This window comes from Rhea pennata, chromosome 3 (genome assembly GCF_028389875.1).
Source record: "Rhea pennata isolate bPtePen1 chromosome 3, bPtePen1.pri, whole genome shotgun sequence".
NCBI classification, from domain to species: Eukaryota; Metazoa; Chordata; class Aves; order Rheiformes; family Rheidae; genus Rhea; species Rhea pennata.
Window position 1 is genome coordinate 82,995,645 of NC_084665.1, and position 15,673 is coordinate 83,011,317.

General features: G+C 34.8%; 1 protein-coding gene across 1 annotated transcript in view; it reads right to left on the minus strand.

Annotated features, from left to right (window-relative positions):
• Nucleotides 1–15,673, minus strand: part of GRIK2 (glutamate ionotropic receptor kainate type subunit 2) — a 413,047-nt gene that overhangs the window by 274,415 nt on the left and 122,959 nt on the right. The window contains exons 2-3 of the mRNA XM_062570999.1: nt 7,350–7,517; nt 2,582–2,839 (exon numbers count right to left, since the gene is read on the minus strand). Coding sequence (XP_062426983.1) covers nt 2,582–2,839; nt 7,350–7,517 — 426 coding nt within the window. The remainder of the gene's footprint in view (nt 1–2,581; nt 2,840–7,349; nt 7,518–15,673) is intronic.

The following is a 15,673-nucleotide window of genomic DNA, read 5'->3' on the forward strand; positions in this document are numbered from 1 at the left end:
TTTCATAAAACAGGACAGGCATTATCATCCTAAACTATTTTTCAATAAAGGAGAGAAAAGAAGGAGAGTGAGTAAAAGAGAAACAAAGGAAGTGGAAATAAGATGGATATGTATCTTATATTAAAGAATCATTGGCTAAATGGAAGAAACAGAGAGGTATGCAGTGATAAATCTTTTATTTTCATTGACTTCATTTTAATGGATTTGAAATAAAGTCTGAAATGGCATAAGGAGTCTTAAATACTAGTTTCTAACTACTAGCTCAAGCCAGCACATTCAGCTTCAACCTTAGGTTCTCAACTAAGTATTTGTCTCAGCCCATGGTTGGGGATGTCCTCTTCCGCAACTAAAGTAACTGCTTCCTTTCAAAAGCTTTTCTTTTTTCCCCTCTCCTTCTCCAGAAAAACAGTTTGCAGCTGCGTTGTAGCAAGATTTAAACTCGACTTCTTTAAGATTGACAGTTTTTCAGAGCTAAGAGTTGTTCCCATAGGTACTTCAAAGACAGGAGATGCTGTGGACTTCTCAGCAGCGTGTCCCGCCTTTGAAGTCTTTGAAGTATCCATAGGAGATGCTTCTAACAAAGAGAAACTGGCAGTTTTAAAAAGTAGACTTTAAATTTACTTATGGCAAATGCCACAAAAAGGGGGAGGATTGCTTTCTAAAACATTCTCTCTCTCTCTCTCTCTTTTTTTTTTTTTTTTTTTTTTTTTGCTGTTTCCTCAGAGAGCAACGGATTTCAAGAAAAAAAGATGTTGTAGCAGGGATTACTATTTATCAGTGGGAACAGTCAGGATCACACTATGAAGGGTCTGGCAGCTCTAAAAACAAATATAAATTTAAAGTAAGAATATATTTCCAGAAATAATACTTTATGCTTATTAACAATCTAAATTTGTGAGTCTTCTTATTCATTTCTGACATTCAAAGTCCAGTTGCCCACATTTAAAAGAACTCATGCTCATTTTTCTCTTAACTGTTTATAGAAGTCACTGGTTAAAAAAAAAAGTCTGTAGATCATAGTATATGAAGAAAAATTTAATCTCCATCTTCATTCATACTAACATCCCCTCTTTCACAACATTCTTTACAAGATTAGTTCTAGCAATGACTATTCAACATTTTTCTTTCAGAAAATGTGGAATTTGAAATAGGCTATTAAACAGAAAACATTTATTTTGGTTATATTTTTTTTTGTGGATGGGGAGATAGCTACTTTAAAATATTGAGCAAGCTAGTTTCAAAATCTTAAAACACATTGCTGTTTTCTAACTGAAAGGGCTGTTTTAAGTATAAGCTACTTGTAGTAAATATATACATATATAAATATAGTCCCTAAATAATATAAATCAAAGTGAAATATTTCAAGGCTATGTAAACCTAATTATAGAACTGTTTAGTTGAACTACAAACTAATTTTTTAATTTCCATTTCATTAAAATTTGAGATTTTTTTGCACTTTTTACCTATTTCAGAACAAGAAAGAATACAAAAATCTCAAGAAAATTTTAATAAGCAAAATAGGTATTTCTTGCCTTAAGAAGTTTAATTATCTTATACCTTTAGCAAGTCAGCCAACAAACTTTTAGAAAAACAGCCTCTAAACTTTGTTGATTTTTTTTTTAATGCATGGAAAAGGAGATCAGTTACAAATAGTTTTAGACATTGCCATCTCTGACTGTCCGTTTTTCACCATTTACTAACTAAACATACGTCTTATTTGAACTTAGATAGTTATCATGCATTATGTGCTGCTGTAAATGCACTCTATCTTGCAGAGTTAAAGACTTATTACAGATAGCCTCACTATGTAACAAGTATTGATTATTTTCTAATTTTATTTTTGTATTTCAGATTTAGATAGATAGTAGTGCCACATGGCGATGGTATCCAGAATGTCCAGTTTGCTGAACTTTGAGATTCAGTGTGCTTTCTTCTTGCCAATAACAGTTTAAGAGGCACGAATGAAGTTGGTAACATTTCAAAAAAGGTTCAATATCTCTTTTGGCTTCCTTGTGTCTTCAAACAGAATCCAATTTTCTTCTTAACAACTCTTGGTTCTGACCTCTACTAGACAGACCTCACATAAAAGTTAATTTTTCAATCATCTTTCAAAGATGTCACTGTTAGGGCAAAACAGAGGTTTTGGAGTGAGATAAGAAGACACTGAAATTCCAGACAAATACAGCAAACACAACTTCTACTTACCTTGCTTCTAACTTGGCTAAAGGCAGAAGCAGGGATCCTATCTGAGCTGGTATACTAGTACCTCTTTCATGTTACCATTTTTTCAAAATTTAAGTTTTAAATAAAACTGAAAGACATAGCTGTTTGCAACTGCAGAGAACACAGATGGATTTGTGATCTATTCACAACTGCAACCTCAAACACACAGAATTCAGCAAGTGAAGCCTATGTGTAGGAATACGTAAGCTAATAAATTCACAGTACTTGTTAAACACTACTTTGCCTATAGAATTTCTTGTGGTTAAGATTTCTTAAAGCTATACAGTAGTTAGACCCCCCCACACACCTCTTTGTACATCTCAATATATCTGCACACAGCCCAAAGCTTTAGCCTTACCAGTGCTGTCATCATAAACAACAGTGACTGTTTTCCACTTGAAGAACTGCACAAGGTCAAGGATGGCACGGCTGAGTGAAGAGAAATCTGGGTAGAGGCTGACATAGAAGGAGTCCTTGTTGTCTGACACCTGATGTTTCCAGCGGGTCTGGATATGCGGAACGCCCAGAGCATTGCAGATGGACTGCACTGCATTAGCTGAGGAGCTGTGGGATGGTCCGAAGATGGCAGCCACCCCAAGGGATAGCTGATCGCAGGCTGAAGAGGAGACAGAAGTCTGTCAATGATGAGAGGAAAGAAGGCAGTGTGCCAAAAGGTTTCACACACAATTCACGTTAATTAAAAGGCACTCCAAGAAATACAACTTCATTGCTGACAGAGCTCCTTTGCTGTTCAAGTTTAACACTTCCATTTACACGATTTCAACTTCGGAAATTTCTAAGCTTTCACTGTGAGCTGATGAATAGCAACCCTTAAAATCTAAATAGCGCTCAGCTATGAACTCCTATGTCAGTGGAAGTCAAAGGCCAGTAGTTACATATGTTTTAAAAAACACTGATAAGATGTGAGGTTTATGCTCAGCTGTGTCTTGTATTTGGAGAAGGGCCATATGGGACAGTATCCTAAGCTAGGTTGTTTAAGCATTAACTTCTTCCTCAATCCAGCAACACTACCTCTACTGAGAACTTAATTACTCAGAAACTGTGCATGTTAAGTTGATTTAATTCTAGCTAAGTAGCAAGCAGATGATAAATTTCATTGAAATGGACTTTTGGATTTGTATATCAGAAGAGCATATACGTTGACTACTAGAATGTAGAGGTCAAGATTTTCCCTAATCTATTCCTTATACTATCTGCCAGTGAACAAATTCAGTGTGCTTTGTTAAACACTGGAAATACTCTGTTTTGCTACATCTATACTAATAAATAAAACTGGCCCTGAAAGTCATTTACATGATACTGCTGCATTCAAGTGGCTTAGCTCTCCTCTTTCCAGTACAGGGTACTAGAAACAATCTGTATGTGTAATCATCTCCCAAAGTATGCTCGGGCACTACCCAGGAGAATATTAGTTGGCAGAGGCCAAAACCAGGCAGGAAAATTAGGCAGCAGAGATAACTACAGGCCACAGTTTCAGCACTTGTCTGCTTCTGTTTAGATCACTACGATAGCTTTTATGAGCATGCAGTTCTGAAACACAACCGGTTATCTTTCAACATAACAGCTAATTTGGCAGAGAGAAGTTATGGAAAGTATCTTCATAATTCAATCTGGATGTGTGTACTGATATGAAGTTTGATTAATACTGTTATAACACCATCTATGTCCCTCGCAGCTGAGGAAACAAACACTAGAAACATATCTCGCTATATTACTTTCCTCAGCGAGTCAAAAGTAGTTGTTTTATTGTTCATATCAACCTTTTCTAACATGATGGAAATGTTGTTATGCATTTCAAGTGCCTTCTGGAAACTATGCTGGCACATCCTTTTATCCCTGTATAGCCCAAGGGATTTAAATTAACTTCTTATGTGGGTGCAGGATCCCTGTTGCTTTACTGAGTGTCGGATCAGGGCCTAAGCGACTGGCTTGATTAAAAAAACATATATATATGCTAATATTGCCCTTCCTAAGAGTAATCAACAAGCTTTATGCAAATGTCAGTAAATGGGATCACTAACAACAGCAATAGCTACCAGATGGCTTTTCAATGGGCTTTTTTTTTTTATGCTTCCGAGATTTGAATAATGCAATGCTTTCACACGTGATGTAGTATGGCACTGCTCTATAAGAAGCATACCAGTTTTTCTAATACATTGAGGGATATTTGTTTGCATTTATGTTATTCTTCACTGGAAAAGTAACTTGGGAATATTATTGTCTTGCCTTCAGGTTGCTCTTTTGTACAGTACCTTTGAAAACCCATTAATATTTCATCCACATTCAACTTCAAGAGTATGTGTTACTAAGAGATCTAAACAGACTATTTCTGATGCAGTGCCTGCCTGCTCACTGATGGACGTAATCATGAACAACAAAATGAGTCAAATGCTTAAATCTCATTGTTAAAACCCTGCTTTGGAGCCATCATAATAAAATGAACCATTTTATGTTAACCTTTAGCCTTTGATTCCTAACTAAAGCACAAATATAGTTGGGTATATTGTGAACTGATGAAGCAAAAACCTATTAGCATTGGAAGATTACAGTTTTTGATATAGCCCAATTAGTTACAAGTAAAGAGTGCATTCTCATCCCAAGGTGCAAATAGGAATAATGAATACATCCAATCTATTGTTATTCATATGTCGTCATTCTGACTTCTGCTATTCCATTCTATCAAGGATTAGCAACATAACAACAGTAGGGCTAGCTTGCACTTTCAGGCAATCTGGAAGTAAGGGCTGCCTGAAATGGTGTTGTCTCAGAAAGGCTTAAAGATTTAAAGGTTATAGAACAAATTTCTTCATTCCTTATTTCCTCGCTTGGGAATGCAGGGAAATAGCATTCAGTTGCAGTGCCTTGCAAAAAGGGGCTGCTACCCTCTGTGCCAGTAAATTTCACAGGAGACTAAGTGCTGGTGGTAGGAAGAAGCTGAATTTGGAAGACATGGAGAAAAGAAGAAAGAAGGGGTCCTATTTAAGGATCAGTCCATTCCTTGTTGCTTGAGATGGAAAGGAAACAGTGGTCTCTCAGAACCTGCTTTACTCCATCATCTAAAACAGCAGAATAATAATTCAGAAATACTGTATTAGAAGGGATATTTGCCTCTCTCTTCTTCCTCGCACTCTCTACAAAGAAACCATCTTATTAGGCATAAAGTCTAGGCCATAATATTTTTCATAAAGCATCTTACAATAATAAAAATGTACATTTTGTATATTTCTATACAAATATATATATCATTTTCATGTCTAACATCAACATCGTTACATTCAAATGATTTCTTTAGCAAATAAGCAGGTAAAGCAGCTTCACAAGATTTGTTTCAACATGCAGAGTTACAGAAAAAAAAAAGTTGCTCATTACTCCTAAGCTGAAGTTTTAATCAGTATGATATACCACTTTTAAAATGTATTTTATGCACATTCATCCTGATTCAACAGCTTTTTCTTAGCCAGCATTTATAATTTCACATCCAATATTTTTATTCAACTTAGCCCACTACAGCACCAAAAATCTCATGTTGTGTAATGCTTTCAGTCTTGAATGCCTGGGATTAGCATGTTAGGACCAGATCACTCAACACCATTTAAACTAGAAACCTCCTATAAGAAATACTGGCTGACCTCTCATTTTTCACCCCTCTTATTTTATTATTAAAGATAAAATTCATACATAATTGGCTCTGAAATTTATAAAAAATATGTCTGAAGAGAATGTAATACTATGCAAACTTCAGTCCTACTGAGTTCTGAAACCAGGCTTTGTATTTTCTCCTATAAAATATGTATTAAATTTTTCTATGCTACAGCATTGTGTACTTTCTAGGATACTGCAGCACTGGAGTACAGCTTGCATATGGTGTCACAATGTTGTAGATCAGAATGTAAGGCAATCTGAAAACCTCAATTCTTGTAAGAATCAAAGATTTTAAAATTCAGAGAAAAAATCAAAATAATTTAACTTTTTTTTCTTGAAACAAATCATTTAAATTCAGGAGAAAATTTCTGAACTAAGACCTAGACATTCACCTGGTAGAAATATTCCTAAGCACGGTCTTAAGTTTTAAGCTTATTTTTATGCCTTGTTGACATAAGATGGACAAAACTAGTACTACTTGCTCCCCTTGGAAACCTACACCTGATTAGTTATATGAGACTTAAGCATATGCTAAAGGTATTCCTGGAGACATGCTTAAAGTGATTGACAACTTAAAATTGAAGTGACTATTGAGGAAGGAGATTTCAGCCATGAAAAATTCACATCCAGATCTCGAGCGGCCTTAATCAAGGAGGGGTTTGTAGGTCTGCCTCTAAACATGTTGGAAGCAGCAGGTAGGAACAACTTCCATACTAGGAACGCAGTTTTAGTTCCAGATTAAGTTTTTTTGACAGTGTCAACAGAATTAAATCATATCCTTATCTCTAAAACATTCACTTTGGCTCCTGTTGTGAAGTACGTGCTGTTCAGGAAAAGCCTAACCCATGGATAGCTTCTATATGGATAAGACAGTCACTGAGACGTGGCAGGGATTGCAGCTTAGGCAACACACTAAAGTAAAACACATTACCACTTACGCTGGTACCTATATGATGACATGTTCTGCTACATCAGTAACAATACTGAGATGATCCAGTCTGAATAGGTCTCTGATGACATGTAGTCATGGCCACACCCTGAAATGCTCAGGGCCAGGGGACGAACTCACAGCTTCTTCCAAATTCTGTAGAAGTTGGAGGCACCTAGCATTTTTCTGGGCAGAGTTTGGAGACAGTGTTTTCTGACTCCAAAGAACCCAGTCTCTGAGACACCCTAATCGCAAAGCTCATTAAAAAATGATTTCAGATTTTAAATGTTTAAACAAAGAAAGAATTTTTGAACAGGGGCAGTAGAAGCAAAGCTGACATAATGTAGTTTTCATACAGTTACCATTAGACTCTTCAAAGGGCAGTCTTTAAAACACCCCTTTGATGTCAGATATGTGAAGCCAGGACCTTGTACAGAATTGTTTTGTATGGCTTTTTGGAGAGATGTTTTTTTCAGGTAGGTAAACTAAGCAAGTCTTAGCCACTGGTACGAAATTTAAATTTGCAGGAGGTTACCTTTTTTGGATGCTTCAAAACTGTCATAGAGATTTATCTTTTGGGTGTCATATGTTAATGTGGTGTTTGGCAGGAGAGTTCTGTTTCTGTTGATTGTGTTCACAGCAAATCTGAAGGCTAATTCTTCTGCTCCCATTGGACCAGATTCCACACACTCAAAAATACCTCCTGGTAATGAGAGAGAGAGAAAGAGAGAAAGACAAAACAAAAAAGAAAAAGAAAAAAAGGAAGGAAAGAAAAAAAGAACAGTAAGCCAAAATGGCATACAAGAGCATTTCTAATTATCAGTTCAAGATCAGCCTGAAATTTTTAACTTAATAGACCCAATACAATGTAACTAGTCTAAAATATCTCATGATTTAGGTGAGGTTTGGGTCAAATCCTAACAAAACAACAGCATATGTTAAACAAACCTGTAGAAAACCTGTAATGTTTTCCATATAACATTTTACTGACACGAATAGAAAATGATATAAAATAAACAGTATTTATCAGCAAAATAGGAGAAGGCTAAAGAATACATAATTATTTTACATACTTAAATTTGGAAGGACTGTGTTTACCACTTCTAGATCAATCATGATCTGTGAGTGTGGTGGACCATTTCTGGAGTCGTCTTTTCTGCTCTAGGTAAGAATACCTTAGGCTTTTTATGAAGCCATAATGAACTAGAGAGTTCATTGGAAGTGCAACACATGAAGGAGAATGGTAAAGGGATTCTCCAAACAAGCTCAAGAAATGAAGATGCATGGACGTTTTAGCCTGAATGTGTGAGCTTATAAATATGTTGAGTAGAGGGCAACAAAATTTGACTCAGTTGCAGTGAACCTCATGTACGTGCTAGCCCCATTTCCAGCAAATACAGAAATCTCAGCAAGTTCAGCCTACTTTAAGCTCTACTGCACAGCGCAAGCATCACCAGAACAAAGAATAATGCCAAAGTAAGAGGATGCCTTAAACAACAGACAGATTCTTGAGTTTTTCTGAGACAGTCTTTATCTTAAATGAAGGAAATAAGACATTGTCAAATAGTGCTGTACTACAGTAAATCTCATCTTATTAACCAGATATCATTTCTCATGAAATTTAAATTAGTGCTTATTCTAGGGTAACATAATATATTCTTGCATCTGGAAGGGCCAAGGATATAGTGATTGTAAAAGTAATTTAAAGGTGCATACTTACTTTGGTGATGTAAAACGTCTCAAACAAACAAACAAAATCAGCATCTGTAAGTCTCTATCCCCATGCTAACGCTGTTAACACTAATGTGGAGGACAACAAATAGCCACCATACCAAGATCATTCATCACAAACCAGGTGCAAGGAATATTTTTCCATTCACTTCATCTTAGCTCATGCCTATTCATGTGTAAAGTAATGTTGCTACCTGGCGTTGTATTATCTAAAACTTTCTAATCCAAGACTTCAGCACTTTCTCTGCAGGAAGCTCTCAGAATCTGAATGTAGAGGAAGTTGAATCAGGCTGAAAATAGGCAAATTACAATCAGTTCATAAACAATCTTTTTGAAGAGTTGAGTAGATAAGCCATTCCTACAGCAAAAAGGATGGATATTTAGTTATCAACTTTTTCCTTTTCAGATATTATTAAATTCAAAAAGGCTTTGAGTTTTGCAAGTCTCCTGCCTCTTTCAACCTGTTTCTCCCTACAGGATGGAGAATAGGTGTTAACTGTTTTCCTGCAGATGAGCCTTTAAAATCCTGGTGAGAGCCCAAAGGACAGATGCTCAAATAATATTCATTTAAGCACATAAGCACTAACTGCTGAGATGAGAAATGAGAAATAGCTACTTAAACATTAGTAATTTAAAACTGAAAATGAGGCGTGGATGGGAGAGAGAGATGCCTGAGAAAAATCTAGGTAGGTAGGGAGATGATCAAAATTGATTGAGCATAGATGTATATAATCAGTAACCAAGATTAAAAATACTTTAGAAGCTAAAACAAAAGAAATTGAATAACATACAGCTAAATACAGGCATAATACACATTAAAATTTAAAAACTGAGCATGTTTACTTGAATCAGAATACATATTAACATGAAAGGCAACCTCTTTTTGGAAGTAATTAAGTGCTTTATTCAGGAGAACTCAGTTTGATGGACAAGTCTTTGTGCTCTTTAAAGCTTATAACTTCTAAATACTATAAATCAAACTGTGACATATAGGAGTATTCAATTTTGATTTGGGGATTTTTTTTTTAATTGCTGTAGAAAGCATAACATTAGTGAGTAAATGATAAGTATAGATAATAACTGACAAGAAAATGAAAATGTTTCCTTTAATATGATCAGAACTAAAATAAATTTTATAGGCTTTCCTAAGGCATATGGAAAAAAGTTATTCAAATACATACAGATAAACAGATACCTCACAAAAAAAACTATTAAAAAGAGAAGATTATATCTTCACTGACAATGCATTCATAAAAAGAAATAAGCAATACCATCTTTCTTTCTCTTGCCTGCAATTTTATATTGAAAGATTTTCTTCTTTAATTTCTATTTATCTCAAGTTTGACACAATCTTCCTTCTTTATTCCTATATTTTTCCTTCTGTTCATCTCTAAGTTTATAAGATGGAGAATTCCCTGTCAAAGGTGTAGCTGTGGATTTTGACCTCTCTTATCAGGATAGTTTCTAATGATAGAGACTGTCCATCACATAATAAGACAGTTTTATGAAGATGCCAAAGTCCCTATCTCCTGTGAGTGGCAACAGAATCTATAATTTCCCTATGTGCTCCATTTAGTGGGGTTTTTTTCCCCCTCACTCACACATTCTTTCTTCTCCACAATAAACGTATCCCTTGCAAGGCTGGCAGCATATGATATGCCTGCCTCAGAATAAATTTCCATTCCAAAGGAAAACAAAAGTAGAACCTTTTTATGGTGTCCTATGATTAGGACATTCTGCTAGGAGGGAGCAAGGTGTAGCTTTTTGCTCCTGCTCCTGAATGTTTTCATATTTTATGCTAGATAGACACTGAATTAAAAATAGTAACTCTAGAGGAATATAATTCATAAATTTGAGGTTCTCTAGCAATCTTCTAATCTGCAGGATGCTAAGACAAACTTCCACTAGGCTCGTTTCATTCTAGCTTTATGCTACTTCAATATCTGTCCACCAAAGCAATGGAGGAGGAACATCCCACAGTTAAATACTTTGGATGCTGACAGATGTAAGTTCATCTTAACCTTCACACTAAGAAGAGACTTTAATCAGTAGGTTTCCAAACGTACCATGTGCTACTAAAATGCAAACTAGTGGAAAATGCCAGGCTACTCCATATTGGATAACAGCTGCTAGCCTTTGCCAGCCGAACACCTGTCCTCAAACAAGCAGGGAAAGAGTTGCTCAGGAACCCACTGCTTAGGGCCCGTCTGTTTTTTAACTCAGCTGCTAAGCTGCTGAATTGAACTCCCACAGTAAGCAGAGCAGAAGCTTCAGCAGAGACACGTCCACATTCTCAGTATCAGAATTCAGTCAGAAAACAGCCATTTTTCAGGATGCTCAGCAAAGGCACATAAGTGAGTTCAGGCACTGATAGGAATTAGCAATTTTAAAGAATGCTTTCTCCATATTTGCATAAGATACAAGTAGAAACATCTAACCTACTTGATAACTTTAAACTGTTGTGATCTTGCACATGTGTTCTAATGTTTGTTACTGAAGTCCAATTAAATTTGTAAATAATAGAAATACATCAAATAATTTTAAAAAGAAGCAATTCCACCAACTTCATATTGGAAGACAAGCTACAAATTATACTGCATTTTCTACAGTGTGGAAAGCAAATGCAGAAAAGTATCAGTTTTGCTTTTCTGATATACTAAGTTATAAAGGAACATTAGTTTTCAGAAGCTGTTATAACATACTGCGCCTTGTTGTTCCCTCCCAAGCAGGCTGTTATTCTCTACTACTATTATACCTTGCATTTAGGATGGTTTTATTAATAAACAAACTGAGGCATGCACTGCATGCTCTCAGATAAGCAGATAGAAGGGTCATAAATCTTGCCATTCACATGTGGACGAGCAACCAAGCCAATGCCTATCGTTGTCTAACAGATTGAAAAATGCAGGTGTTCAGGCTCACCTTATTTTTAACTCAGCATATGGACCTGAAATAGGCAGCAGCAGCACTTCTCATATGCAAACAGCACATCTTAGAGAAGATGGCTGAATGTTCACTGCTACTTCAAAACAGACAGAATACTTTAAAGGGGCAGGGAAAAGCCTATTTAATGCTTTATTGGTCTCATATATAGTTTCTTCTTCTTCATTTGCACTGTTAATAATATGGCAATGTATTGTTGCCATGTAACAAGATAGGTAGGGAATATGGCATTATGGAGCTGCAGTTTGATCATTAGCATGTGAAGTTTTATTAACTGCATACTGGAGGTGAATACTGTATATCTGTACACTTTTTCAAGTTTTTACAGTCATGAAAATCATTTTGGAAAAGTTTACTAGACTCTAGTAGTGATTAAGACCTTAAGAATTACAGTGAGGAAGTGTGCTTAAGATAGGCCAGTCAAGCCAAATGTGCAAGAGCAATTGTAAAACAGTCTTTAACAGTATTCTTTTGCAGGCATAACCAGTAGGGAAGTTCATAGTGCAATAGTATGATACAGTAATAGCTTCTTTGGGAGTGTAACCAGTGGAAAAAATTTATCGTAATAATTCATCAGAATGGACAATTTATGTAGAGGCTACTCATACTAATGTGGACAAAATATCCTTATTATTTTTCAATCAAGATAAAAATCTGAAATACTTTAAAAAGTTATGCAAGAAAGAACTCCAAGAAGTTTTGTTCTGCAAATATCCACAAGAAAAACCTGAGCCTTTTCTACCAAAAAAGTTGAGCAAAAATTGACATTTTAGTCAACAAGCTAAGTCAGTTTTATCCATTTTTCAAATCAGTTTTTTCAAACAGAAAACTAGAAAAAAAGACTCGTACATCTTGGAAAAATTTTGCAAAACAACCATTAAAAAAAATCTGTCCAGCTTTCATAAGCTGCCGAGGTTGACAAATAATATTAAATATTAAATGCTATTAAGAATTATTCAGCTTTCCATTTCCATTCCACAAAAGGAGCATTATTCTTTGGGTTTGGGGGTTTTCCCTTAAATATTCCACTTTTTGGACACTGTGTATCCTTTGCATGGTTATCTCCATGTAAATATCTGGAGAAAAAGAAAAAAGAAGGTAGAAAGTACAGAAGTACTTAACAACACAAAATCTCTAGATGAATACAAGGGCCAGAACATGTTATTCATAAATCTTTTCTCCTCTTACAGATGGAGATCTTTGAAACAGATGAGTCTCATAAAGCTTGAGAGCGACTGTTACAAACTTGAAATAATCAACATTCAAGCAAGCTTCAGAAGCATCTGAGTACAACCACTAACAAGCCACTACTAACAAGCATGGGTGATATTAAATCAAAGAATTTCTCCTTTATTTCTAGTGCAGTCTCAAGTTTGTTTCAGTGGAAAGGAACACTGTTTAATTATGATAGCTACAGGATATTTTACGATCTATGCCCTTCAAAAATAGCCTTTCCAGTATATAACAGAAGGCCACATTACCTCAGGTCTTACTCTGACAAATCAATTGAAATGAAGCTTACAGACTACTTTGAATTACTGAGTCTAAAATAAATTCTTTTCCAATGTAATTGCAACTATATTAACTATATATAGTTGTAGCAGTAAAACTTCCATGGTTTGACAGTATCAAGAATTTACCAGACTATAATTTTCAAATATGATATCAGGAGAGGAAAAAAATTAAACACTAATTCACTTTAATACAGTATTGTTGACATTAATGAAGTTACGGAAACAACAACATTAATCATAATTTCAGTTTTAACAATGATTTTCCTGTAGGAAGATTTTTTTTCTGATATCTAAACAATTAGATAAAGATCTCAACATATACACAGACTAATCATTTTTAAAAGCTTAATTTTTATCTTTATAACCACATTATTGTTATGTAGACTCTCCCTAATTTACCTACAGCTGTGAAGGTAAAGGTCTTTAAAAACACTTATTCAACATCAGTCATTGTGGCATGAACACTGATTTTTTATGATAGAGTAATTTTTAAAATACATTAATGCAAACCTCTACCTTAAGTACATAGAATATCAAAAAGGTGATTGAGAGCCTGGAAAGTATTTTACTTCTAAAAACAATTTTTCTCTAACTTGTAATATTTCTTCTTATAATTTTACTTTAAAAACATACAGATATGTTTAACTGATACTAATAAATTTATATGAAGTTAAATAGATTTGAAATTGTTTTATTTCTCCTTCCTGACATCAGATAAGTACATTGAATGTAAGATAACCATTTTGTCCCAGCATCTAATCATGATGTGACAAGTAGAATCTGTTACTCTGATTATTTCTCATTCAGAAAACATTAACTCTTAAAAAAAAAAAAAAAAAAAAAAAAAAAAAAAAAAAAAAAACTTTGTTTAATTAGCCTGGAATTACAGCAGAAGGGAGGAAAGAGTATCTGAACAAGGTATCTACAATAACAAACTTTTTTTTCTAAAAAGTTTTTTCAGAGAGAACCAAGCAAGTCTATCAGGCATTTTACCATTAAAATGTGTCTGCTGCGTCCAAAGTTTGTAACTGACCATTCAGTAGTCAGAGCCAAAAAATATGCATTTGGTCCTACTCATAAAAGGATAAAATGACAAAAGTATATTATTGGCAGTTCAACATCAACATTCCCAGAGAAGAAGCGTTTTGTCTTTACAGAAGTGTGCCAGGACTGTGGTTCTCCAACTGCAGGCGCAGACGAAGTAACTAGAGAGGCTCCTCCAACAGCCCCAAAATACCGCTGCAGTCAGAAGCACTGGCCTTGGCAGGTGCTAGGCTATAATGACTGAGTTGCCTCCCGCAGGTATTTTAGCCCTAATCAACAGTATGCCCTAATCAACCAGCTGTACTGATCATTCTGGTTTAGATCTGATTTGGAACTGGAAAGCTGAAAGAGGTGATTGAAAGACCTTCATAAAATGTTACCAGTGTTGATATGTGCTTCCCATAAATACAGAATAAAGTTACATCATAGCCATTTAATTTGCTCTGGAACAGAATTAAAAATAACTAATCAATTTTATCGATAAGACATTAAAAGCAAATGAAAAATTTTCCTCTTTACAACCTTTTCCATAAACCAGTATAATTTATATATATATATATATAAAATATATATAATATAGATAATATTTTATATAGACACACTATATATTATATACATTTTTATGTAATATATGTATATTATATATATATATATATAAATTATACTGGTTTATGGAAAAGGTTGTAAAGAGGAAAATTTATATATATACACATATATTGGAATGCACCTTGTGAATCTGGACAATATCATATTTTTATTACTGCATTTAGAAATAATATCAAAACTTTTTTAAATCTTGAAAAAGGATCACCTTATATACAAAACTACTTATTTGATTTTGATCTCCTTTTTATGTGGAAAAGCCACTCTGAGAAATTACAGTATCCTTCAGCAGTATCCCCGTAGCCACAGAGAATGTGCATAGGGTTTGGAGGAGGGAGGTAGGAGCTGGAATTTCTGTGGTTTATTTCCATTGCCATCGATTTTCTACATGGCCTTGGACAAGTAGAAATTTATCTGAATCATAAATATCTCATGTAAACTAGATGTAACAAACACTTCACAACATTGCAATAGAGGCATAATTATTGGAAAATCAGTAACGTTTTGATAGGCTTGAAATGAGATATAACTCATGTTAAAGGTGTTAGTGGAATCGGTGTATGAAGGCATTAGCACAGAACCCTGCAATTTTTGCAATATAAAGTACATAAAAATATTACATTTAACATCTAAATTATCTTTTGAGATATATTTTAAGATAGTTGTACAAAATGAGCAACTTTTCAAGACATATTACTCTTAAAGATTTGAATCAGCCACAGACTTCAGACAAATAAACCTATATATTTACTGAATGTACAGTGTGAGAGCTAAACATAAAACTGATGCTATATTTATCCTGCTCATTTAATGTTAAATTATACATCAGAAGAGAAAGCGACTTTCTCTCTCTCTCTCTCTCTCTCTCTCTCTCTTTCTGTCTCTCAGTCCAGCTGACAAAGCTCATGCTGCCTGCAGGTAACAGGCAAAATAAAGACATCAGTGAAATAAGAGAAACGTGCAAAATACTACCATAAGCTTTTTTCCCCATATTAAGAGTACATACAACTTTCTCTGACACACT